Source organism: Anomaloglossus baeobatrachus, chromosome 7, assembly GCF_048569485.1.
Source record: "Anomaloglossus baeobatrachus isolate aAnoBae1 chromosome 7, aAnoBae1.hap1, whole genome shotgun sequence".
NCBI classification, from domain to species: domain Eukaryota; kingdom Metazoa; phylum Chordata; class Amphibia; order Anura; family Aromobatidae; genus Anomaloglossus; species Anomaloglossus baeobatrachus.
The window spans coordinates 262930620-262955757 of record NC_134359.1 but is presented as its reverse complement, the minus strand read 5'-3'; the positions used below and the strand labels follow the sequence as shown (position 1 = coordinate 262955757).

General features: G+C 53.2%; 1 protein-coding gene across 1 annotated transcript in view; it reads left to right on the top strand.

The window, feature by feature from the left end:
• Positions 1–25138, top strand: part of INTS1 (integrator complex subunit 1) — a 293595-nt gene that overhangs the window by 229969 nt on the left and 38488 nt on the right. The window contains exons 31-32 of the mRNA XM_075319760.1: positions 16345–16525; positions 18049–18172. Coding sequence (XP_075175875.1) covers positions 16345–16525; positions 18049–18172 — 305 coding nt within the window. The remainder of the gene's footprint in view (positions 1–16344; positions 16526–18048; positions 18173–25138) is intronic.

The following is a 25138-nucleotide window of genomic DNA, read 5'->3' as shown; positions in this document are numbered from 1 at the left end:
AAGCCAAGTCCCGCCCCCTCTCTTCGCTCCGGCGGCCATTTTCTCAGACAGAGTTCACTCGGCGCTGGTCTGCACTCTGCATCCCTGCTGAGGTGCTGTGCTTGGGGGTCCGGGCTTCGGGATCTGGAGGGCACACAACACCGCTCCAGCGGTCTGGTAAGCCACAACCGGTCTCTGGTTGTTGACCTCTGTATATACTCTCTGGGGTTCATTCTCTTGCAGAGCCCCCACTCCAGCAGCATGTCTCACACGAGGAGCAAGGCTCCAAAGCTTTATACTATATGCGCTGCATGTAAGCTCCTGCTGCCTGAACCGAGCACCTATCCACATTGTGATGTCTGCTCTAACTTGGCGGTGCCACAGCCTGGAGTCTCACCCCCAGTGGTCTCTCAGGCTGCTCCTGCACCTGTGGCTGAACCTCCGGCTTGGGTAGAATCCTTTTCTAGGTCTATCTCCCAGTCTTTTGCTGAGTCCATGGGACTTCTGTCCAGGACTTTGATGAATATGCATCAGCCCCCTTCACAGGGTGCCTCTACTGCTAAGGGTCCCTTAGGACCGGAGCTCACAGAGGATTCATCATCAGGGCCCAGACCCCGTCCTCCTAAGAGGAGACGCAGGGTTTCCTCTCCCTCCTCCTCCCGCGGCTCTGATTCAAGAGCTGACTTGCTGGATGAGGAGGATGCCTTTACAGGGGGCTCGGAGGCTAACTCCATGTACCCCATTGATCTGTCCGAGGGTGACTCAGATCTTAGTGACTTGATTGCTTCCATTAATTCTGTACTGGATCTCAATCCGCCAGTATCAGAGGAGCAACCCTCTCTGGCAGAAAAGCACCAGTTTACCTCGCCTAAGAGAGCAAAGAGTGTGTTCTTTAACCACTCCAGTTTTCAGGCTGCTGTGACCAAGCCCAGGGCCTGTCCTGACAAACGCTTCCCAAAGCGTGGCTCTGATGACCGTTTTCCCTTTCCACCTGAGGTGGTCAAGGAGTGGGCTCACTCCCCAAAGGTAGACCCCCCGGTGTCTAGGCTCTCAGCCCGGACCGTTGTGTCGGTGGCTGATGGCACCTCCCTTAAGGATTCCACTGACCGTCAGATTGACCTTCTGGCCAAATCTGTGTATGAAGCGGCGTTTTCCCCGACTTTTGCAGCAGTGTGGGCTCTCAAAGCCATCTCTGCTTCTCTAGAGGAGATGCATTCCCTCACCAGGGAATCTATGCCCGAAATGGTTGCCTTAACTTCTCAAGCTTCAGCTTTTTCATCTTATGCCATGTCTGCCATGCTGGAGGCTTCTCACCGCACTGCGGTGGCTTCGGCTAATTCCCTCGTTATCCGCAGGATCTTGTGGCTTCGAGAGTGGAAGGCAGATGCTTCTTCTAAGAAGTACCTTGCTGGGCTCCCTTTTGCTGGGTCCCGGCTGTTCGGAGAACAGCTGGATGAAATTATTAAGGAAGCTACTGGCGGGAAGAGTACTTCCATGCCACAAACCAAAACCAGGAAACCTGCCCAGGGTAGGAATCAGTCGAGGTTTCGCTCCTTTCGTTCCTCCAACTGGTCGTCCTCTAAGCCCTCGGCCTCGTCCGCTAACTCAGCCAAGGACCAGGAATCCAACTGGAGCCCAAAAGCGCGTCCACAGAAGACCGCAGGAGCTGCTGCCACTAAGGCAGCCTCCTCCTGACTCTCTGCCCGCTCTGGCGACGTCCTTAGTCGGTGGCAGGCTCTCCCACTTTGGCGACGCTTGGTTTCAACACGTCTCCGATCAGTGGGTGAGAGATATCATCTCCCACGGCTACAGGATAGAATTCTCTTCCAGCCCGCCAAACAGATTTTTTCTCTCAACTCCCCCTTGCTCCAAGGCCGCCGCCTTCTCACAGGCCGTGGCAGCCTTGCAGGCCAACGGAGTAATTGTACCAGTTCCCGCCCGGGAACGGTTCAGAGGTTTCTACTCAAATCTCTTCCTAGTTCGCAAAAAGGACGGTACCTTCCGGCCCATCCTGGATCTCAAGCTTCTCAACAAGCATGTTCAGGTGCGGCATTTTCGCATGGAGTCTCTGCGATCAGTCATTGCCTCAATGACCCAAGGGGATTTCCTGGCATCCATCGACATCAGAGATGCCTATCTGCATGTGCCAATTGCAGTTTCACACCAGCGTTGGCTACGTTTTGCAATAGGAGAAGATCATTTCCAATTCGTGGCTCTCCCCTTCGGGTTAGCCACGGCCCCTCGGGTATTCACCAAGGTCATGGCAGCAGTGATTGCGGTTCTGCACCTCCAGGGGTTGGCAGTGATTCCTTACCTGGACGACCTTCTAGTCAAGGCTTCATCCAGCGCAGACTGTCAGCGGAGTATCTCGCTCACTCTCGCCACTCTAGCCCAATTCGGGTGGATTGTCAATCTTCCCAAATCCACTCTGACTCCGACCCAGAGGCTCACGTACCTAGGGATGCAGTTCGAGACTTTGCCGGCACTTGTGAAGTTGCCCTTAGTCAAACAGCAGTCACTCCAGCTAGCGGTGCGCTCTCTGCTGAGGCCCCGCCGTTATACCCTCAGGCGTCTGATGCAGGTGCTGGGTCAAATGGTGGCGTCCATGGAGGCTGTCCCCTTTGCCCAGTTCCATCTGCGTCCCCTGCAGCTGGACATTCTCCGCTGTTGGGACAAGCGGCCTTCCTCCTTACACAGGTTAGTGGCTCTGTCGCCACGGACCAGGAGCTCTCTTCAGTGGTGGCTTCGGCCCCTCTCCCTGTCCCAAGGGCACTCCTTCCTGGCCCCGTCCTGGGTGATTCTCACCACGGATGCCAGTCTATCCGGCTGGGGAGCGGTATGTCTCCACCACAGAGCGCAGGGCACTTGGACTCTCTCCGAGTCAGCCCTTTCAATCAATGTGCTGGAAACCAGAGCCGTGCTTCTAGCTCTCCTAGCTTTTCACCACCTGTTGGCGGGCAGGCACATTCGAGTCCAGTCAGACAACGCGACAGCGGTTGCCTACATCAATCACCAAGGCGGGACACGCAGCCGTCTGGCAATAATGGAGGTACAACGCATCCTTCAATGGGCAGAGGACTCCAAGTCCACCATATCCGCAGTTCACATCCCAGGCGTAGAAAACTGGGAGGCAGATTATCTCAGCCGTCAAAGCGTGGACGGTGGCAAGTGGTCCCTGCACCCGGCAGTGTTTCAGTCAATCTGCCGCAAATGGGGCACTCCGGACGTGGACCTAATGGCATCCCGTCACAACAACAAAGTTCCTGTTTACGTGGCTCGCTCCCACGATCCTCAGGCCTTCGCCGCAGACGCTCTGGTTCAAGACTGGTCCCAGTTTCGTCTGTCCTACGTGTTTCCCCCTCTAGCTCTCTTGCCCAGAGTCCTGCGCAAGATCAGAATGGAGGGCCGTCGAGTCATCCTCATTGCACCGGACTGGCCCAGGCGAGCTTGGTCTCCAGACCTGCTCCATCTGTCCGTGGCATTTCCCGGACCGTCCAGACCTACTCTCGCAAGGTCCGTTTTTACGCCCGAATTCTGCGGCTCTCAAATTGACGGCGTGGCTCTTGAGTCCTGGATTTTGACGGCTTCTGGTATCCCTCTTGAAGTCATCTCCACTATGACTCGGGCCCGTAAGTCTTCCTCCGCTAAGATCTATCACAGGACTTGGAAAATTTCCTGTCCTGGTGTCGCTCTACCGACCATCCTCCTTGGCCATTCTCCCTGCCGACCCTTCTGTCTTTTCTACAGTCCGGTCTGCAGCTAGGACTGTCCCTCAACTCTCTCAAGGGACAAGTTTCGGCTCTGTCAGTTCTGTTCCAGCGGCGTCTCGCTCGACTGGCTCAGGTCCGCACCTTCATGCAAGGCGCGTCCCACATCATTCCGCCTTACCGGCGGCCCTTGGACCCCTGGGACCTTAACTTGGTTCTCACGGTCTTGCAGAAACCCCCTTTTGAGCCTCTTAGGGAGGTTTCTTTGTATCGTCTTTCTCAGAAGGTGGCCTTTCTGGTGGCCATAACTTCTCTCAGGAGAGTCTCTGATTTGGCTGCGCTCTCCTCGGAGTCACCTTTTTTAGTCTTTCATCAAGACAAGGTGGTTCTCCGTCCGACTCCGGACTTTCTTCCTAAGGTGGTCTCTCCCTTCCACCTTAACCAGGACATTACCCTACCTTCCTTCTGTCCGGCTCCTGTTCATCGCTTTGAAAAAGCGCTGCATACTCTGGACCTGGTGCGTGCTCTCCGGATCTATGTGTCTCGCACCGCTGCGCTTAGGCGGTGCACCTCTCTTTTTGTGCTAACCACAGGTCGGCGCAAGGGCCTCCCTGCTTCTAAGCCGACCTTAGCCCGTTGGATTAGATCGACCATTTCGGACGCCTACCAGAGTACTCAGGTGCCTCCCCCACCGGGGATCAAGGCACATTCGACCAGAGCTGTCGGTGCCTCTTGGGCTTTCAGGCACCAGGCTACGGCTCAACAAGTCTGTCAGGCTGCCACTTGGACTAGCCTGCATACCTTCTCGAAGCACTACCAAGTGCATGCTCGTGCTTCGGCAGATGCGAGCTTGGGCAGACGCATCCTTCAGGCGGCGGTCGCCCATTTGTGAAGTTAGGTTCTGCCTACTTCTTAGTTTTTCTGTTTATTCCCACCCAGGGACTGCTTTGGAACGTCCCATGGTCTGGGTCTCCCAAAGGAACGATAAAGAAAAAGAGAATTCTGTTTACTTACCGTAAATTCTTTTTCTTATAGTTCCGTATTGGGAGACCCAGCACCCTCCCTGTTGCCTGTTGGCTATTTCTTGTTGCGCGTGTTATCACCGGCTGTTGTCGTGGACAGAGTCTCCGGTTGTTCCGGCTCTTGCTCTGTTCTACTTGTGGGTGGCTATTCTCCTTCAGCTTTTGCACTAAACTGGCTGGGTCTGCTCACCAGGGGGTGTATAAGCTCAGAGGGAGGAGCTACACTTTTAAGTGTAGTACTTTGTGTGTCCTCCGGAGGCAGAAGCTAAACACCCATGGTCTGGGTCTCCCAATACGGAACTATAAGAAAAAGAATTTACGGTAAGTAAACAAAATTTTCTTTTTTCCCACAATAGCAGACTAGAGATGTTTTTTTGGGATATGCTGAAGGGTCAGGACATGTCAGTCAAGGAAGCAGCAATCATTTTGTTGGCTTTCTCAGTAGGGACTGTGTTCCCCTGTAGGAAAATCGTGCAGACAGGAGATGATGGTGCGCAGAATGGGGTCACCATGCAACTTCACAGCTGTGCATCAGCAAGTCGCCAACAAGTCGTACAGATATTTTCTTTATCGTTCCTTTGGGAGACCCAGACCATGGGTGTTTAGCTTCTGCCTCCGGAGGACACACAAAGTACTACACCTAAAAGTGTAGCTCCTCCCTCTCAGCTTATACACCCCCTGGTAGCCAGTCCTAGCCAGTTTATTGCTTTGTGTCAGGAGGCATACATCCACACATGCATTCTCATCTGATTTGTTTGACTTTTGGAAAGAGTTTGAAGAAAAGCGGGTTCATGTCTGGACTCCCGGCATGTCCCTTCTCACCCCACTTTGTCGGCGGTGTTGTTAAGGTTGATTTACAAGGCTGCAGCCTTACATGCCGCGCTCCTTCTCCATCCCTTCTGGGCTCTGGCTTGAAGTGGGAGCCAGCACGGTCTCCATGCCTGGCAGGAGTCCGGTCTCCATCCACAGCCCCTTGAGGATTCTGTTGGACCGGAGCACTCATCCCCAGGGACATGGCCCTGCGTCTCAGAAGCTAAGTACCTGAGACGTTTATGTTGGGGGTCCCGGTTCTTTATTGTAAGGGGAGAGTATGCTGTATGTGATTGTTTTAACTTTTCCGGCGGGTTCTCTAGCTTTTGCCTGAGAACCGCGCCGATGGTGCCTGCTTGTCGGCCTCGCCGCTTAAATTTAGGCCCCGGCTTCGCCGGAGGCCTAGTTTCATTTTCCTGCCCTCGCATGTCACTAATGCAGAGGGACAGGTTCAGCTTCTCCCGGCGGCCGTTCTACACAGGGGAGGGACACTCCCCACTGCTGGGGCGTCCCTCCTTCCCTGCAGGTCTCTATAGCCCTCCAGTTCCCGCTCTTTTATAGGAACGCCCTCTTCTCAGGCAGAGTTCACTCTGCTCTGGGACATCCTGCATTCTGCATCTCTGCTGAGGTGCTGCGACTGGGGGACCGGGCTTCGGGATCTGGAGGGCACACAACACCGCGCTCAGCGGTCTGGTAAGCCACAGCCGGTCTCCGGTTGTGGACCTCTGTATATTCTCCCTGGGGTTCATTCTCTGCAAAGCCGCCACTCCAGCAGCATGTCTCACACAAGGAGCAAGGCTCCAAAGCTTTTTTCTGCATGCACTGCATGTAAGCTCCTGCTGCCTGAGCCGAGCACCTATCCACATTGTGATGTCTGCTCTAACTTGGCGGTGCCACAGCCTGGAGTCTCACCCCCAGTGGTCTCTCAGGCTGCTGCTGCACCTGTGATTGAACCCCCGGCCTGGGTAGAGTCCTTTTCTAGGTCCATATCCCAGTCATTTGCTGAATCCATGGGGCTTTTGTCCAGGACTTTGATGAATATGCATCAGCCCCCCTCACAGGGTGCCTCTAATACTCTTGACAGAGGACTCCTATCCTCTGACCTCCGTCCATCGGAGCTCACGGAGGATTCATCATCTGATCCCAGACCCCGTCCTTCTAAGAGAAGGCGCAGGGTTTCCTCCCCCTCCCCATCCCACGGCTCTGTCTCAAGAGCTGACTCTCAAGATGAGGAGGATGCCCTCACTGCGGGCTCGGAGGCTGTGTATCCCATCTCAATCCGCCAGTGTCAGAGGAGCAACTCTCTTTGGCAGAAAAACTTTAGTTTACCTCGCCTAAGAGAGGGAAGAGTGTGTTCTTTAACCACTCCAGTTTTCAGACTGCTGTGACCAAACCCAGGGCCTGCCCTGACAAACGCTTTCCAAAGCGTGGTTCTGATGACCGGTTTCCATTTCCACCTGAGGTAGTCAAGGAGTGGTCTCACTCCCCAAAGGTAGACCCTCCGGTGTCTAGGCTATCAGCCCGGACCGTTGTGTCGGTGGCTGACGGCACCTCACTTAAGGATTCCACTGACCGTCAGATTGACCTTCTGGCCAAATCTGTGTATGAAGCTGCGGGGGCCGCGTTTTCCCCGACTTTTGCAGCAGTGTGGGCTCTCAAAGCCATCTCTGCTTCTCTAGAGGAGATGCATTCCCTCACCAAGGAATCTATGTCTGAGATGGTTACCTTAACTGCTCAGGCTTCAGCTTTTTCATCCTATGCCATGTCTGCCATGCTAGAGGCTGCTCACCGCACTGCGGTGGCTTCAGCTAATTCTCTTGTTATCCGCAGGATTTTGTGGCTTCGAGAGTGGAAGGCAGATGCTTCTTCCAAGAAGTTTCTTGTTGGGCTCCCTTTTGCTGGTTCACGGCTGTTTGGTGAACAGCTGGATGAAATCATTGAAGAAGCTACTGGCGGGAAGAGTACTTCCATGCCACAAACCAAGACCAGGAAACCCGCCCAGGGTAGGAATCAATCGAGGTTTCGTTCCTTTCGTTCCTCCAAATGGTCATCCTCTAAGCCTTCCGCCTCGTCCGCTAACTCAGCCAAGGATCAGAAATCCAACTGGCGCCCAAAAGTGCGTCCGCAGAAGACCGCAGGAGGTTCTGCCACTAAGGCAGCTTCCTCATGACTCTCGGCCCGCTCCAGCCACGTCCTTAGTCGGTGGCAGGCTCTCCCACTTTGGCGACGCTTGGTTAAAGCAAGTCTCCGATCAGTGGGTGAGAGACATCATATCTCACGGCTACAGGATAGAATTCTCTTCCAGCCCTCCCAAACAGATTTTTTCTCTCAACTCCCCCCTGCTCCAAGGCCGCCGCCTTCTCGCAGGCCGTGGCGTCCTTGCAGGCAAACGGAGTGATTGTCCCAGTTCCCGCTCAGGAACGGTTCAGAGGTTTTTACTCAAATCTCTTCCTAGTTCCAAAAAAGGACGGTACCTTCCGGCCCATCCTGGATCTCAAGCTTCTCAACAAGCATGTCCGGGTGCGGCATTTTCGCATGGAGTCTCTGCGATCAGTCATTGCCTCGCGACAGTGGTTGCCTACATCAATCACCAAGGCGGGACACGCAGCCGCCTGGCAATGTTGGAGGTCCAACGCATTCTTCAATGGGCGGAGGACTCCAAGTCCACCATATCCGCACTCCACATCCCTGGCGTAGAAATCTGGGAGGCAGATTATCTCAGCCGTCAATCCGTGGACTGGCGAGTGGTCCCTGCACCCGGCAGTGTTTCAGTCAATCTGCCGCAAGTGGGGCACTCCGGACGTGGACCTAATGGCATCCCGTCACAACAACAAGGTTCCGGTTTACGTGGCTCGCTCCCACGATCCTCAGGCCTTCGCCGCGGACGCTCTGGTTCAAGACTGGTCCCAGTTTCGTCTGTCCTACGTGTTTCCTCCTCTAGCTCTCTTGCCCAGAGTCCTGCGCAAGATCAGAATGGAGGGCCGTCGAGTCATCCTCATTGCACCAGACAGGCCCAGGCGAGCTTGGTATCCGGACCTGCTCCAACTGTCCGTGGAGATGCCGTGGCATCTTCCGGACCGTCCAGACCTGCTCTCGCAAGGTCCGTTTTTCCGCCCGAATTCTGCGGCACTCAAATTGACGGCGTGGCTCTTGAGTTCTGGATTTTGACGGCTTCTGGTGTTCCTCCTGAAGTCATCTCCACTATGACTCGGGCCCGTAAGTTCTCCTCCGTCAAGATCTATCACAGGACTTGGAAAATTTTCCTGTCCTGGTGTCGCTTTTCCGGCCATTCTCCTTGGCCATTCTCGTTGCCGACCCTTCTGTCTTTTTTACAGTCCGGTCTGCAGCTAGGACTGTCCCTCAACTCTCTCAAGGGACAAGTCTCAGCTCTATCAGTGCTGTTCCAGCGGCGTCTCGCCCGGCTGGCTCAGGTCCGCACCTTCATGCAAGGTGCGTCTCACATCATTCCGCCTTATCGGCGGCCCTTGGATCCCTGGGACCTTAACTTGGTCCTCACGGTATTGCAGAAACCCCCTTTCGAGCCCCTTAGGGAGGTTTCTTTGTATCGTCTTTCTCAAAAGGTGGCCTTTCTAGTTGCCATAAGTTCTCTCAGGAGAGTCTCTGATTTGGCTGCGCTCTCCTCGGAGTCACCTTTTTTGGTTTTTCACCAAGACAAGGTAGTTCTCCGTCCGACCCTGGACTTTCTTCCTAAGGTGGTCTCTCCCTTCCACCTTAACCAGGATATTTCCTTGCCTTCCTTCTGTCCGGCCCCTGTTCATCGCTTTGAGAAAGCGCTGCATACTCTAGATCTGGTGCGTGCTCTCCGGATCTATGTGTCTCGCACCGCTGCGCTTAGGCGGTGCACCTCTCTTTTTGTGCTAACCACAGGGCGGCGCAAGGGTCTCTCTGCTTCTAAGCCGACCTTGGCCCGTTGGATTAGATCGACCATTTCGGACGCCTACCAGAGTACTCAGGTGCCTCCCCCGCCGGGGATCAAAGCACACTCGACCAGAGCTGTCGGTGCCTCTTGGGCTTTTAGGCACCAGGCTACGGCTCAACAAGTCTGTCAGGCTGCCACTTGGACTAGCCTGCATACTTTTTCGAAGCACTACCAAGTGCATGCTCATGCTTCGGCTGAGGCGAGCTTGAGCAGACGCATCCTTCAGGCGGCTGTCGCCCACTTGTGAAGTTAGGCTCTGCCTACTTCTTTGTTTTTTCTGTTTATTCCCACCCAGGGACAGCTTTGGAACGTCCCATGGTCTGGGTCTCCCAAAGGAACGATAAAGTAAAAGAGAATTTTGTTACTTACCGTAAATTCTTTTTCTTATAGTTCCGTATTGGGAGACCCAGCTCCCTCCCTGTTGCCAATTTTCTTGTTCCGTGTGTTATCACCGGCTGTTGTCGTGGACAGAGTCTCCGGTTGTTCCGGTTCTTACTTGGTTCTACTTGTGGGTGGCTATTTTCCTTCAGCTTTTGCACTAAACTGGCTAGGACTGGCTACCAGGGGGTGTATAAGCTCAGAGGGAGGAGCTACACTTTTAAGTGTAGTACTTTGTGTGTCCTCCGGAGGCAGAAGCTAAACACCCATGGTCTGGGTCTCCCAATACGGAACTATAAGAAAAAGAATTTACGGTAAGTAACAAAATTCTCTTTTCTTCATCATTCCTTATGGGAGACCCAGACCATGGGTGTATAGCTACTGCCTCCGGAGGACACACAAAATACTACACTAAAAGTGTAGCTCCTCCCTCCGAGCATATACACTCCCCGGATGACAAATCCAACCAGTTCAATGCTTTGTGTTCAGGAGGTCACACACACACATGCATCCTCTGATTTTTGATTTCAAAGATTTGGAAGAAAAGCGGGTCCAATCTGGACTCCTGGCATGTCCCTTCTCACCCCACTGTGTCGGCGGTGCTGTTAAGGTTGATTTCAGGGCTGGAGCCCTTTTTCATGCTGCGCTCCTTCACCATCCCTCGGGCTCTGGCTTGAAGTGGGAGCCATCACGGTTCTCACTGCTTTGCAGGAGACCGGTCTCCATCCGCAGCCCTGTTCAGGATCCTGACGGACGGAGCGATCACCCCCCAGGGACCTGGCACCTGCGTCTCACAAGCTAAGTACTGAGACGTTATTACCACAGACGGTGGTCTTTCCAGGGGTCCCTTGTACCTTATTTATTGGGGGGAGTGTGTTTTATAACTGTGTTAACATTTCCGGCCGGTTCTCCAGTTTTCTCTGGAGAACCGCGCCGATGGTGCCTGCACGCTGGCCGCATGTTTAAATCTAGGCCCCGGCTTCGCCAGAGGCCTAGTTTCGATTCTCTTCCCCTGCATGTCAGTCAGTGCAGTGGGACAGTGTGGCTCCGCCCAGCGGCTGGTCAGCACAGGGAAGGGACACTCCTCACTGAGGAAAGATTCCCTCCCCCGTATGCCTCATTTGCCCTCCGTCCTGCTCTCACAGTAGGCCCCGCCCCCTCTCCTCGTGGAGACGCAGGCTGCGGACGCCATTTTCTCAGCGTTCTCAATGTCTGCATAACACATTGTGACAAATGGGGGCCTGGGCTGGGGCATCTGGAGGGCACAGAGATGTCTCTATGTAAACGGTCTGGCAAGTCACAACCTCCGGTTGTGCAGCTGCTTATATACTCTGTTTATATACTCTGCTGAGGGTCATCCTGGACAGAGCCCCCACTTCTGCAGCATGTCTCATATCAGAGCAGTGCTGCAAGGCTGTTCTTATTATGCACTGCTGTAGGCTCGTACTGCCTGTACCGAGCACATAACCACATTGTGATGCCTGCTCTAACATAGTGGTGCCTCAGCCTGGAGGCTCATCCCCAGTGGTCCCTCCGGCTGCTCCAAGTGGGCTCATTACCCCCGGCTTGGGTAGAATCCCTCTCTCCAGGGGACAGCTGTCCCGGACACTGCTGAGCATGCATGAGCCCCCTCCTCAGGGCGCTTCTGCTGCTACGGCTCGCTCAGCAAAGCTCACAGACGATTCTTCATCTGGTCTCAGACCCCGTCCTCCTAAAATGGAGACGCAGGGTCCCCTTTCCCTCCTCGCCCCGCGGCTCTGGTTCACGAGCTGACAACTCGCAGGACAAGGAGGATGCCTTTACTGGGGGCTCGGACGCTTCTCCATGTACCCCATTGATCTGTCCGGAGTGACGCAGATGCTAATGATTTGATTGCGTCCATTATATTTGTACTGGACCTCAATCCGCCTGTATCAGGGGAGCACCCCTCTCTGGCAGAAAAGCATCAGTATACCTTGCCTAAGAGAACAAGGAGTGTGTTCCTTATCCACTCCAGCTTCAGGTTACTGTGACCAAGCCCAGAGCCTGTCCTGACTGACGCTTTCCAAAGCGTGGTTCTGATGACTGTTTCCCCCTTCCACCAGTGGTGGTCAAGGAGTGGGCTCATTCACCAAGGGTGGACCCTCCGGTGTCTAGACTTCAGCCCGGACAGTTGTATCAGTGGCTGACGGCACCTCTCTAAGGATCCCACTGTCCGCCAGGTTGTCCTTCTGGCCAAATCTATATATGAGGCGGCAGGGGCCTCGTTCTCCCCATCTTTTGCAGCAGTGCGGGCTCTCAAAGCCATCTCTGCTTCTCGGGAGGAGATGCATTCCCTCACCAGGGACTTTATGCCCGAAATGGTTGCCTTAACTTCCAGGCTTCAGTCTTTTCATCCTATGCCATGTCTGCCATGCTGGAGACTGTCACCGCACTGCGGTGGCCTCGGCTACTTCCCTCGCTATCCGCAGGTTCCTGTGGCTTCGAGAGTGGAAGGCAGATGCTTCTTAAGAAGTTCATTGCTGGACTCCCTTTTGCCGGGACCAGTCTATTTGGTGATCAACTGGATGAAATTATTCAGGACGTTTTTGGCAGGAAGAGTACTTCCATGCCACAACGCAGGAAACCTGTCCAGGGCAGGAACCAGTCGAGGTTTCGTTCCTTTCGTTCCTCTAACTGGTCGTCCTCTAAGCCCTCGGCCTCGTCCACTGACTCAGCCAAGGTCCGTAAACCAACTGGCGCATGAAGCCACGTCCTAAGTCGGCAGGAGCTGCTGCCACTAAGGCAGCCTCCTCTTGATTATCTGGCTGCGCCAGTAACGTCCTTGGTCGGTGGCAGGCTCTCCCTCTTGGGTGACGTGTGGTTTCAACACGTCTTCGATCAGTGGGTGTGGGTTACCATCTCCCACGGCTACAGAATAGAATTCTATCCAGCCCGCCAAACAGATTTTTTCTGTCAACTCCCCCCTGCTCCAAGGCCGCCGCCTTCTCACAGGCCGTGGCATTCTTGCAGGCCAATGGAGTAATTGTACCAGTTCCTGACTGGGAACGGTTCTGAGATTTCTACTCAAATCTCTTCCTAGTGCCCGAAAAGGACGGTGCCTTCCGACCTGGATCTCAAGCTTCTCAACAAGCATGTTCAGGTGCGGCATTTTTGCATGGAATCTCTGCGATCAGTCAATGACCCAAGGAAATTTCTTAGCATCCATCGACATCAGAGATGTCTATCTGCATGTGCCAATCGCAGTTTCACACCAGCGTTGGCTACGTTTTGTAATCGGAGAGGAACATTTCCAATTCGTGGCTCTCCCCTTGGGGTTAGCCACGGCCCCTCGTGTATTCACCAAGGTCATGGCAGCAGTGGTTGCGGTTCTGCTCCTCCAGGGGTTGGTAGTGATTCCTTACCTGGACGACCTTCTAGTCAGGGTTTCATCCAGTGCAGACTGTCAGCGGAGTGTCTCGCTCACTCTCAGCGGAGTGTCTCGCTCACTCTCAGCGGAGTGTCTCGCTCACTCTCAGCGGAGTGTCTCGCTCACTCTCAGCGGAGTGTCTCGCTCACTCTCAGCGGAGTGTCTCGCTCACTCTCAGCGGAGTGTCTCGCTCACTCTCGCCACGCTTGCAAGTCCACTCTGACCTCGACCCAGGAACTTACGTACCTAGGGATGCAATTTGAGACTCTGCTGGCACTTGTGAAGCTGCCCTTAGTCAATCAGCTGTCCCTTCATCTGGCGGTTCGCTCTCTGCTGAGGCTCCGCTGTCATTCCATCAGGCACCTCATGCAGGTGCTGGGTCAGATGGTGGCGTCAGTGGAGGCGGTTCCCTTTGCCAGTTCCATCTGCGTCCCCTGCAGCTGGACATTCTCCGCTGTTGGGACAAGGAACCTCTTCCTTGCACAGGCTGGTGGCTCTGTCGCCACAGACCAGGAGCTCTCTTTAAGTGGTGGCTTCGGCCCCTCTCTCTGTCCCAGGGACGCTCCTTTCTGGCCCCGTCCTGGGTGATTCTCACCACGGATGCCAGTCTATCCGGCTGGGGAGCAGTGTTTCTCCACCACCGAGCACAGGGCACTTGGACTCCGTCCGAATCAGCCCTCTCGATCAATGTGCTGGAAATCAGGGCTGTACTCCTAGCTCTCGCAGTTTTTCACCACCTGTCGGCGGGCAAGCACATTCGAGTCCAGTCAGACAACGCGACAGCAGTTGACTACATCAATCACCTAAGGCGGGACTTGCAGCCGCCTAGCAATGTTGGAAGTTCAACATATCCTTCAGTGGACGGAGGACTCCAAGTCCACCATATCCGCAGTCCACATCCCAGGCGTAGAAAACTGGGTGGCAGATTATCTCAGCCGTCAAACCGTGGACAGCGGCGAGTGGGCCCTGCATCCGGCAGTGTTCCGGTCAATTTAGCAGGCAGGGCACTCCGGAAGTGGATCTAATGGCAACCCGGCACAACAACGAGGTCCCGGTTTACGTGGCTCGCTCCCACGATCCTCGGGCCTTGGCAGCGGACGCGCTGGTTTCAGATTGGTCCCAGTTCCGTCTGGCCTCCGTGTTTCCCCCTCTAGCTCTCTTGCCCAGAGTCCTGCGCAAGATCAGAATGGAGGGCCGTCGGGTCGTACTCATCGCCCCAGACTGGCCCAGGCGAGCTTGGTTCCCAGACCTGCTCCGTCTGTCCGTAGAGGTGCTGTGGCATCTCCCGGACAGGCCAGACCTTCTCTCACAAGGTCCGTTTTCCGCCAGAATTCTGCGGCTCTCAGATTGACGGCGTAGCTCTTGAGCCCTGAATCCTTACGGCTTCAGGCATTCCTTCCGAGGTCATCTTCACTATGATTCAGGCTCGGAAGTCTTCCTCGGCCAGGATTTACCACAGGACTTGGAGAATTTTCCTGTCCTGGTGTCGTTCTTCCGGCCATGCTCCTTGGCCGTTTTTCCTTGCCGACCATCCTGTCCTTCTACAGTCCGGCCTGCAGCTAGGACTGTCCCTCAATTCCCTCAAGGGACAGGTTTCGGCTCTGTCAGCGTTGTTCCAGCGGCGTATCGCCCGGCTGGCCCAGATGCGCACCTTCATGCAGGGCGCATCTCACAACATTCCGCCTTACCGGCGGTCTCTGGATCCCTGAGACCTTAATCTGGTCCTCATGGCCTTACAGAAACCCCCCTTTGAGCCTCTTAGGGAGGTTTCGTTGTTTCGTCTTTCACAGAAAGTGGTCTTTCTGGTGGCCATAATTTCTCTCAGGAGAGTCTCTGATTTGACTGTGCTCTCTTCGGAGTCACCCTTTTTTGTTTTTTTTCACCAAGACAAGGTGGTTCTCCGTCTGACTCCGGGCCTTCTCCCTAAGGTGGTGTCTCCTTTCCACCTTAACCAGGACATTTCATTGTCCTCCCTTTGTTCGGCCCCTGTGCATCGCTTTGAGAAAGCGTTGCATGTTTTAGATTTGGTGCGGACGCTCCGGATCTGTGTCACCGCTGTTTTTTTCAGGCGGTGCACCTCTCTTTTTGTGCTGACCACAGGTCAGCGCAAGGGTCTCTCGGCTTCTAAACCGACCCTAGCTCGTTGGATTAGGTCGGCCATATCCGATGTCTACCAATGTTCTCAGGTGCCTCCCCCGCCGGGGATTAAGGCGCACTCGACCAGAGCTGTCGGTGCCTCTTGGGCTACGGCTCAGCAGGTCTGTCAGGCTGCCACTTGGTCTAGTCTGCACACCTTTTCGAAGCACTACCAAGTGCATGCTCATGCTTCGGCAGATGCGAGCTTGGGCAGACGCATCCTTCGGACGGCTGTCGCCCATTTGTGAAGTTAGGTTTCGCCTACTTCTCAGTTTCTGTTTATTTCCCACCCATGGACTGCTTTGAGACGTCCCATGGTCTGGGTCTCCCATAAGAAACGATGAAGAAAAAGAGAATTTTGTTTACTTACCGTAAATTCTTTTTCTTATAGTTCCGACATGGGAGACCCAGCACCCTCCCTGTTGCCTGTTGGCAGCTTTCTTGTTCCGTGTGTTTTCACCGGCTGTTGTTGTAGACAGAGGTTCCGGTTATTCCGGGGTTTACTCTATCTCTACTTATGGGTGGATGTCCTCCTTCAGCTTTGGCACTAAACTGGTTGGATTTGTCATCCGGGGAGTGTATATGCTCGGAGGGAGGAGCTACACTTTTAGTGTAGTACTTTGTGTGTCCTCCGGAGGCAGTAGCTATACATCCATGGTCTGGGTCTCCCATGTCGGAACTATAAGAAAAAGAATTTACGGTAAGTAACAAAATTCTCTTTTTTTGGTTGCATGGCTTTTCCAAAATTTGTTCTTGCACTAGACTAGCTTTGCTACCTCTTGTGACCAGCAGAAGTCACGGTGGTAAGTCTTTCCTCCTTTCGGATGTACTTGGGATATCTTCAGTCTTTTAAAATTGTTTCCACGTAGCCGGCATTTTATGACCAGTGCAGAGAATCGATTCAACACAACTGATTTAATTCTTATTTAATACTGGGATCTAATAATAATAATTAATTTCTGTTCCTTTCTTCACAATTCTTAGTTCTCCAAGGAATGATCGAAGCAAAGTCTCCCTATTTGGAGGAATTTCTGACTGTCCTGCTGTCGGTAACAATAGAAACCACATCCCGGTTTACGGCCACGGGCCCTGTTGCTGTAGTGAGCTCTCTACTACTGCAGGAGCAGGAGGAGGCGCTGGGGAAGAAGGGGAGCGAGAGCTGCAGGTGGGCACTACGGGTATATACTGGAAACAATGTGTCAATATGACTTTCTGGCGAGTCCGGTATGTGCCGCATCTAATCCACAGAGCAGTAGGGTAAAGCATGGAGGACAGAGCATCTAGTGCTTCTAACAAGCTTTGTAACAGTTTTTGCACACATACGCTAGCACACGCATATACACACACATACACGCACATACACACACACACACAAACACACACATATATATGCACACACACACATACATACACACACACGCGCAGACACATACACGCGCACACACATACATACACACACGCACACACATACATACATACACACACACACACATATACGTACACACATACACACATATACGTACACACATACACACATATACGTACACACATACGTACACACACATACATACATACACACACACACACATATACATACATACATACATACATACACATAATAAATATATATATATATTATACACCCTATATATTTTACACACATACATACACACACATACACACAAACACATATATATTACACACACACACTCACTATATATTTTATTTTCTTTTTTTGCTCTAAATTTCAGCACCCTTTATTTACTGTCACATGTCCAAATATGCAGCTTACAGCCTGATCCAGGTTTCCCCTTTTTTTTTTCTTCGGGAGTGCCTCTCTCTGTAATATAGGCTGTATTGTCTCTGTATGTATCCAGGGTGCTGCTGTTTTTTTTTTTTTTGTTTGTTCTTTAAAGCTCATACAGCAGCAATTTTTATCCTGCATTTATTCTCATGTGCTTGCCTTCTTTTCTACCCTCTGTTTTCTCTGCCCTCCCCGACACTGTGCATACTTTTTTCCTTTCTCCTATGTTTTTGGAATCTGCGGACAACCTTGTATTCCCAGCAGTATAAAACACTGACCTAAGGGAGGTGGTAGCAGAGAGCGCAGTCAGAATCGGAAGTTATGACGGATTTGTAACATTTTTGCAAAAGCATCCAGCTAGTTAAAGCATTTACAGACCCTTTGTGTGGATGGGTACTACACATGCGCTCCCTATTGATTTGAATGCCAAGCAAATGTGTAGTATCTGGCTGCGGCTACAATAAAATAGATGGAGCTTTGCAGCTCTGTGATTGTGCAGTTATGGCCGACACCAAGAACAGCTGATCGGCGGCGGTGCAGGGTGTAGGTCCTCGGCCGATCAGACATTGATGATAAGGCCGGAGTCACACTTGCGAGTGACTCATGTGTAATACGCGCGAGTCTCGCATTGTATCACCCAGCACAGCCTGCCGATCTCTGGGCAGGAGCGTCTCAGCTACATAGAAATACATGCAGCTGACCCGCTCCTGTCTGGAGAGTGTGTGGCCGTGCCGGGTGATGCAATACAAGACTCGCGCGTATTACACGTGAGTCACTCGCAATTCTGACCTCCGGCCTTATCCTAAGTATGGGCTATCAGTGTAAAGTCGCAGACTACCATAAATTTATAGAGGATAAATGCAGTTTTTCTTTCTCTTTTGCAGCCTTGAAGCATCACGTGCCAAGCCTTCTTCTGGTCTCCTCATCGACTGGTTGGATCTCCTGGACCCTGAAGTTATCAGCAGTTGTCCTGACCTGCAGCAGCGACTACTATTTTCATGGAACAAGGCACGTATGATCAAATGACTTAACTAGTATGGTGAGAGAATATGGACGACCTGTCGCCTTTCCCGAAATATCTGCTCTTAGTAAACTGTATTCCCCATAAAATAATAACTGTACTCTGTACCAGTGCTCCCTTATTCTTCCCAGAAGTTTATGAATATATTGATAATGGGCTATTGTCAGTGACGAGGGGGGGGGAAAGGGCTGCATATGGCGGTGCCGATTGGATAATGAGTTTTTTTTAGGGGTCAGCACCCCCAACTGATGATACCCCGTTGTCAATTTACTCATAATTTTTTCAGAGGAATGGCACAATGCAGATACCAATAAATAAAATGTAATTATTCTGTAAATTGGATGCTGAAAGATCCTCTTGAAAAGTGTCTGGTCCCAAAACATCCCAAAATTGTTATGCCCGATATTGCATCTTAGTCTTGTTCGCATAGGTGGCAATGAGTTGCAATGCCAAACCTGTCCTAAGATTGTTTTTTTAAAAAAAAAAATTAAAAAAAAAATAAAAATATATAAATATAAAAATATATATATATATATATATATATATATATATATATATATATATATAATACATATATATACCTACCGTATTTATCGGACCATAAGACGCACTTTTTCCCCCCCAATTGTTGGGGGTGCGTCTTATGGTCTGACTATAGGGCTGCGGCCGGGAATGAGGGAGCTGCAGTGGACCGGGTCATCGGGGGCACGAGCAGGCTGTAGCAGCCTGCTGTGACCACGTGGGCCCGCTCATTACATATGCACGCCCATCCTCCCGCCCATTTCTCAGCGCAGAAGCCGGCGCTGACAGGTGGGCGGGAGGACGAGCGGGGAAGCGCGCATAGTAAAGAGCCGGTCCGCATGATCACCCCTGGCAATTACAGCCTGGAGCGATCATGTGCGGCTATATTCACTGCACCCCGCACATAATCAGCGCGGGGTGCAGTGAATCAGTGTACTCACGCGTCCCCGTGTGTGGAGCCGTCCACCTGCAGCACGCGATGTCTTCCTGTCTGTGTGCAGCACGCGATGCCTTCCTGTCTGTGCCGGTCAGCTGATCTGTGCTGATCAGCTGATCGGCACAGACAGGAAGACATCGCGATGCTGCAGGGGAACGGCTCCACACACACAGATCAGCGGCGCAGAGCGGAAGATGATCGGTGCTGGAGGGAGTGAGGAACAGGTGAATATAAACGTTTATTTTTTTTCTTTATCGTTCCTATGGGAGACCCAGACATTGGGTGTATAGCTTCTGCCTCCGGAGGACACACAAAGTACTACACTCAAAAGTGTAGCTCCTCCCTCTGAGCTTATACACCCCCTGGAGAATCAGATCTAGCCAGTTTATCGCTTTGTGTTCAGGACGCATACATCCACACATGCATTCTCATCTGATTTTTGATTTTTGGAAAGAGTTTGAAGAAAGCGGGTCCAAGCCTGGACCCCCGGCATGTCCCTTCTCACCCCACTGTGTCGGCGGTGCTGTTAAGGTTGATTCCAAGGCTGGAGCCTTACATGCCGTGCTCCTTCACCATCCCTCCTGGGCTCTGGCTTGAAGTGGGAGCCAGCACGGTTCTCCATGCTTGACAGGAAACCGGTCTCCATCCGCAGCCCTTCAGGATCCTGCTGGACCGGAGCACTCATCCCCAGAGACTTGGAACCCTGCGTCTCAGCAAGCTAAGTACCTGAGACGTTTATATATTGGGGGTCCCTGTACTTTATTGTTGTGGGAGAGTGTGCTGAGTGAGTTTTGTGACATTTCCGGCGGGTTCTCTGGCTGTCGCCTGAGAACCGCGCCGATGGTGCCTGCGCGCCAGCCGCACCGCTCAAATTTAGGCCCTGGCTTCGCCGGAGGCCTACTTTCGGTTTCACTGCCCTCGCATGTCATTCATGCAGAGGGACAGCGCGGCTCCGCCCAGCGGCCGTTCTGCACAGGGGAGGGACACTCCTCACTGGGTACATGTCTCCTCCACTGTAAGTCTCTATGGCCCTCCAGATCCCGCTCCCAGAGTAAGTCCCGCCCCCTCTCTTCGCTCCGGCGGCCATTTTCTCAGCGTTTATCCCTGCGATCAGCACTGGTCTGCAGCATCCCTGCTGAGGTGCTTGGGGGTCCGGGCTTCGGGATCTGGAGGGCACACAACACCGCTCCAGCGGTCTGGTAAGCCACAACCTCTGGTTGTGGACCTCTGTATATACTCTCTGGGGGTCATTCTGGCAGAGCCCCCACTCCAGCAGCATGTCTCACACGAGGAGCAAGGCTCCAAAGCTGTATTCAGTATGCACTGCATGTAAGCTCCTACTGCCTGAACCGAGCACCTATCCACATTGTGATGCCTGCTCTAACCTGACAATGCCTCAGCCTGGAATCGCACCCCCAGTGGTCTCTCCGGCTGCTCCGGCTCCTGTGGCTGAACCCCCGGCTTGGGTAGAATCCTTATCTAGGTCTATCTCCCAGTCTTTTGCTGACTCCATGGGACAGCTGTCCAGGACTTTGCTGAACATGCATCAGCCCCCTTCACAGGGTGCCTCTGCTGCTAGGGCTCTCTCAGGATCGGAGCTCACAGAGGATTCATCATCTGGTCCTAAAAGCAGACGCAGGGCTCGCTCTCCTTCCTCGTCCCGCGGCTCTGTTTCAGAAGCTGACTCGCGGGACAAGGAGGATGCCTTTACAGGGGGCTCGGAGGCTAACTCCATGTGCCCCATTGATCTGTCCGAAAGTGACTCAGATGTTAGTGATTTGATTGCGTCCATTAATTCTGTACTGGATCTCAATCCGCCAGTATCAGAGGAGCAACCCTCTCTGGCAGAAAAGCACCAGTTTACCTCGCCTAAGAGGACAAAGAGTGTGTTCTTTAACCACTCCAGTTTTCAGGCCGCTGTGACCAAGCCCAGGGCCTGTCCTGACAAACGCTTCCCAAAGCGTGGTTCTGATGACCGTTTTCCCTTTCCACCTGAGGTGGTCAAGGAGTGGGCTCATTCACCAAAGGTAGACCCCCCAGTGTCTAGACTCTCAGCCTGGACCGTTGTATCAGTGGCTGATGGCACCTCTCTTAAGGATTCCACTGTCCGCCAGGTTGACCTTCTGGCCAAATCTGTATATGAGGCGGCAAGGGCCTCGTTCTCCCCATCTTTTGCAGCAGTGTGGGCTCTCAAAGCCATCTCTGCTTCTCTAGAGGAGATGCATTCCCTCGCCAGGGAATCTATGCCCGAAATGGTTACCTTAACTTCCCAAGCTTCAGCTTTTTCATCCTATGCCATGTCTGCCATGCTGGAGGCTTCTCACCGCACTGCGGTGGCTTCGGCTAATTCCCTCGCTATCCGCAGGATCTTGTGGCTTCGAGAGTGGAAGGCAGATGCTTCTTCAAAGAAGTACCTTGCTGGACTCCCTTTTGCTGGGTCCAGGCTGTTCAGTGAACAGCTGGATGAAATTATTAAGGAAGCTACTGGCGGGAAGAGTACTTCCATGCCACAAACCAAAATCAGAAAACCTGTCCAGGGTAGGAATCAGTCGAGGTTTCGTTCCTTTCGTTCCTCCAACTGGTCGTCCTCTAAGCCCTCGGCCTCGTCCACTAACTCAGCCAAGGACCAAAAATCCAACTGGCGCACAAGAGCGCATCCACAGAAGACCACAGGAGCTGCTGCCACTAAGGCAGCCTCCTCTTGACTATCTGTCCGCGCCAGCAACGTCCTTAGTCGGTGGCAGGCTCTCACACTTTGGCGACGCGTGGTTTCAACACGTCTCCGATCAGTGGGTGCGGGATATCATCTCCCACGGCTACAGGATAGAATTCTCTTCAAACATGCCAGACAGATTTTTTCTGTTAACTCCCCCTTGCTCCAAGGCCGCCGCCTTCTCTCAGGCCGTGGCATCCTTGCAGGCCAACGGAGTAATTGTACCGATTCCCGCCCGGGAACGGTTCAGAGGTTTCTACTCAAATCTCTTCCTAGTTCCAAAAAAGGACGGTACCTTCCGGCCCATCCTGGATCTCAAGCTTCTCAACAAGCATGTTCAGGTGCGGCATTTTCGCATGGAGTCTCTGCGGTCAGTCATTGCCTCAATGACCCAAGGGGATTTCCTGGCATCCATCGACATCAGAGATGCCTATCTCCATGTGCCAATTGCAGTTTCACACCAGCGTTGGCTACGTTTTGCAATCGGAGAGGAACATTTCCAATTCGTGGCTCTTCCCTTCGGGTTAGCCACGGCCCCTCGGGTATTCACCAAGGTCATGGCAGCAGTGGTTGCGGTTCTGCACCTCAAGGGGTTGGCAGTGATTCCTTACCTGGACGACCTTCTAGTCAAGGCTTCATCCAGCGCAGACTGTCAGCCGAGTGTCTCGCTCACTCTCGCCACTCTAGCCTAATTCGGCTGGCTTGTCAATCTGCCCAAATCCACTCTGACTCCGACCCAGAGGCTCACGTACCTAGGGATGCAGTTCGAGACTCTGCCGGCACTTGTGAAGTTGCCCTTAATCAAACAGCAGTCCCTCCAACTGGCGGTGCGCTCTCTGCTGAGGCCCCGCCGTTATTCCATCAGGCACCTAATGCAGGTGCTGGGTCAGATGGTGGCGTCAATGGAGGCTGTTCCCTTTGCCCAGTTCCATCTGCGTCCACTGCAGCTGGACATTCTCCGCTGTTGAGACAAGCGGCCTTCCTCCTTGCACAGGTTAGTGGCTCTGTCGCCACAGACCAGGAGCTCTCTTCAGTGGTGGCTTCGGCCCCTCTCTCTGTCTCAGGGACGCTCCTTCCTGGCCCCGTCCTGGGTGACCCTCACCATGGATGCCAGTCTATCCGGCTGGGGAGCGGTATGTCTCCACCACCGAGCACAGGGCACTTGGACTCCGTCCGAGTCAGCCCTCTCGATCAATGTGCTGGAAACCAGAGCCGTGCTTCTGGCTCTCCTAGCTTTTCACCACCTATTGGCGGGCAAGCACATCCGAGTCCAGTCAGACAACGCGACAGCGGTTGCCTACATCAATCACCAAGGCGGGACACGCAGCCGCCTGGCAATGTTGGAGGTACAACGCTTCCTTCAATGGGTGGAGGACTCCAAGTCCACCATATCCGCAGTCCACATCCCAGGCGTGGAAAACTGGGAGGCAGATTATCTCAGCCGTCAAACCGTGGACAGTGGCGAGTGGTCCCTGCATCCGGCAGTGTTTCAGTCAATCTGCCGCAAGTGGGGCACTCCGGACGTGGACCTAATGGCATCCCGTCACAACAACAAGGTTCCGGTTTACGTGGCTCGCTTCCACGATCCTCAGGCATTCGCCGCGGACGCTCTGGTTCAAGACTGGTCCCAGTTTCGTCTGTCCTACGTGTTTCCCCCTCTAGCTCTCTTGCCCAGAGTTCTGCGCAAGATCAGAATGGAGGGCAGTCGAGTCATCCTCATTGCTCCGGACTGGCCCAGGCGAGCTTGGTACCCAGACTTGCTCCATCTGTCCGTAGAGGTGCCGTGGCATCTTCCGGACCGTCCAGACCTTCTCTCACAAGGTCCGTTTTTCCGCCAGAATTCTGCGGCTCTCAGATTGACGGCGTGGCTCTTGAGTCCTGGATCTTGACGGCTTCTGGTATCCCCCCTGAAGTCATCTCCACTATGACTCGGGCCCGTAAGTCTTCCTCTGCCAAGATCTATCACAGGACTTGGAAAATTTTCCTGTCCTGGTGTCGCTCTTCCGGCCATCCTCCTTGGCGTTTTTCCTTGCCGACCCTTCTGTCCTTTCTACAGTCCGGTCTGCAGCTGGGACTGTCCCTCAACTCTCTCAAGGGACAAGTCTCGGCTCTGTCAGTGCTGTTCCAGCGGCGTATCGCCCGGCTGGCTCAGGTCCGCACCTTCATGCAGGGCGCGTCTCACATCATTCCACCTTACCGGCGGCCCTTGGATCCCTGGGACCTCAATTTGGTTCTCACGGTTTTGCAGAAACCCCCCTTTGAGCCTCTTAGGGAGGTTCTTTGTTTCGTCTTTCACAGAAAGTGGTCTTTCTAGTGGCCATAACTTCCCTCAGGAGAGTCTCTGATTTGGCTGCGCTCTCTTCGGAGTCACCTTTTTTGGTTTTTCATCAAGACAAGGTGGTTCTCCGTCCGACTCCGGACTTTCTCCCTAAGGTTGTTTCTCCTTTCCACCTTAACCAGGACATTACCCTACCTTCCTTTTGTCCGGCTCCTGTTCATCGCTTTGAAAAAGCGTTGCATACTCTGGATCTGGTGCGTGCTCTCCGGATCTATGTGTCTCGCACCACTGCTCTTAGGCGGTGCACCTCTCTTTTTGTGCTAACCACAGGTCGGCGTAAGGGCCTCTCTGCTTCTAAGCCGACCTTAGCCCGTTGGATTAGGTCGACCATTTCGGATGCCTACCAGTGTTCTCAGGTGCCTCCCCCGCCGGGGATCAAGGCACACTTGACCAGAGCTGTCGGTGCCTCTTGGGCTTTCAGGCACCAGGCTATGGCTCAGCAAGTCTGTCAGGCTGCCACTTGGACTAGCCTGCATACCTTTTCAAAGCACTACCAAGTGCATGCTCATGCTTCGGCAGATGCGAGCTTGGGCAGACGCATCCTTCAGGCGGCGATCTCCCATTTGTGAAGTTAGGTTCTGCCTACTTCTTAGTTTTTCTGTTTATTTCCCACCCAGGGACTGCTTTGGAACGTCCCAAGGTCTGGGTCTCCCAAAGGAACGATAAAGAAAAAGAGAACTTTGTTTACTTACCGTAAATTCTTTTTCTTTTAGTTCCGTATTGGGAGACCCAGCACCCTCCCTGTTGCCTGTTGGCAATTTCCTTGTTCCGCGTGTTATCACCGGCTGTTGTCGTGGACAGAGTCTCCGGTTGTTCCGGTTCTTGCTCTGTTTTTACTTGTGGGTGGCTATTCTCCTTCAGCTTTTGCACTAAACTGGCTGGGACTGGCTCACCAAGGGGTGTATAAGCTCAGAGGGAGGAGCTACACTTTTAGGTGTAGTACT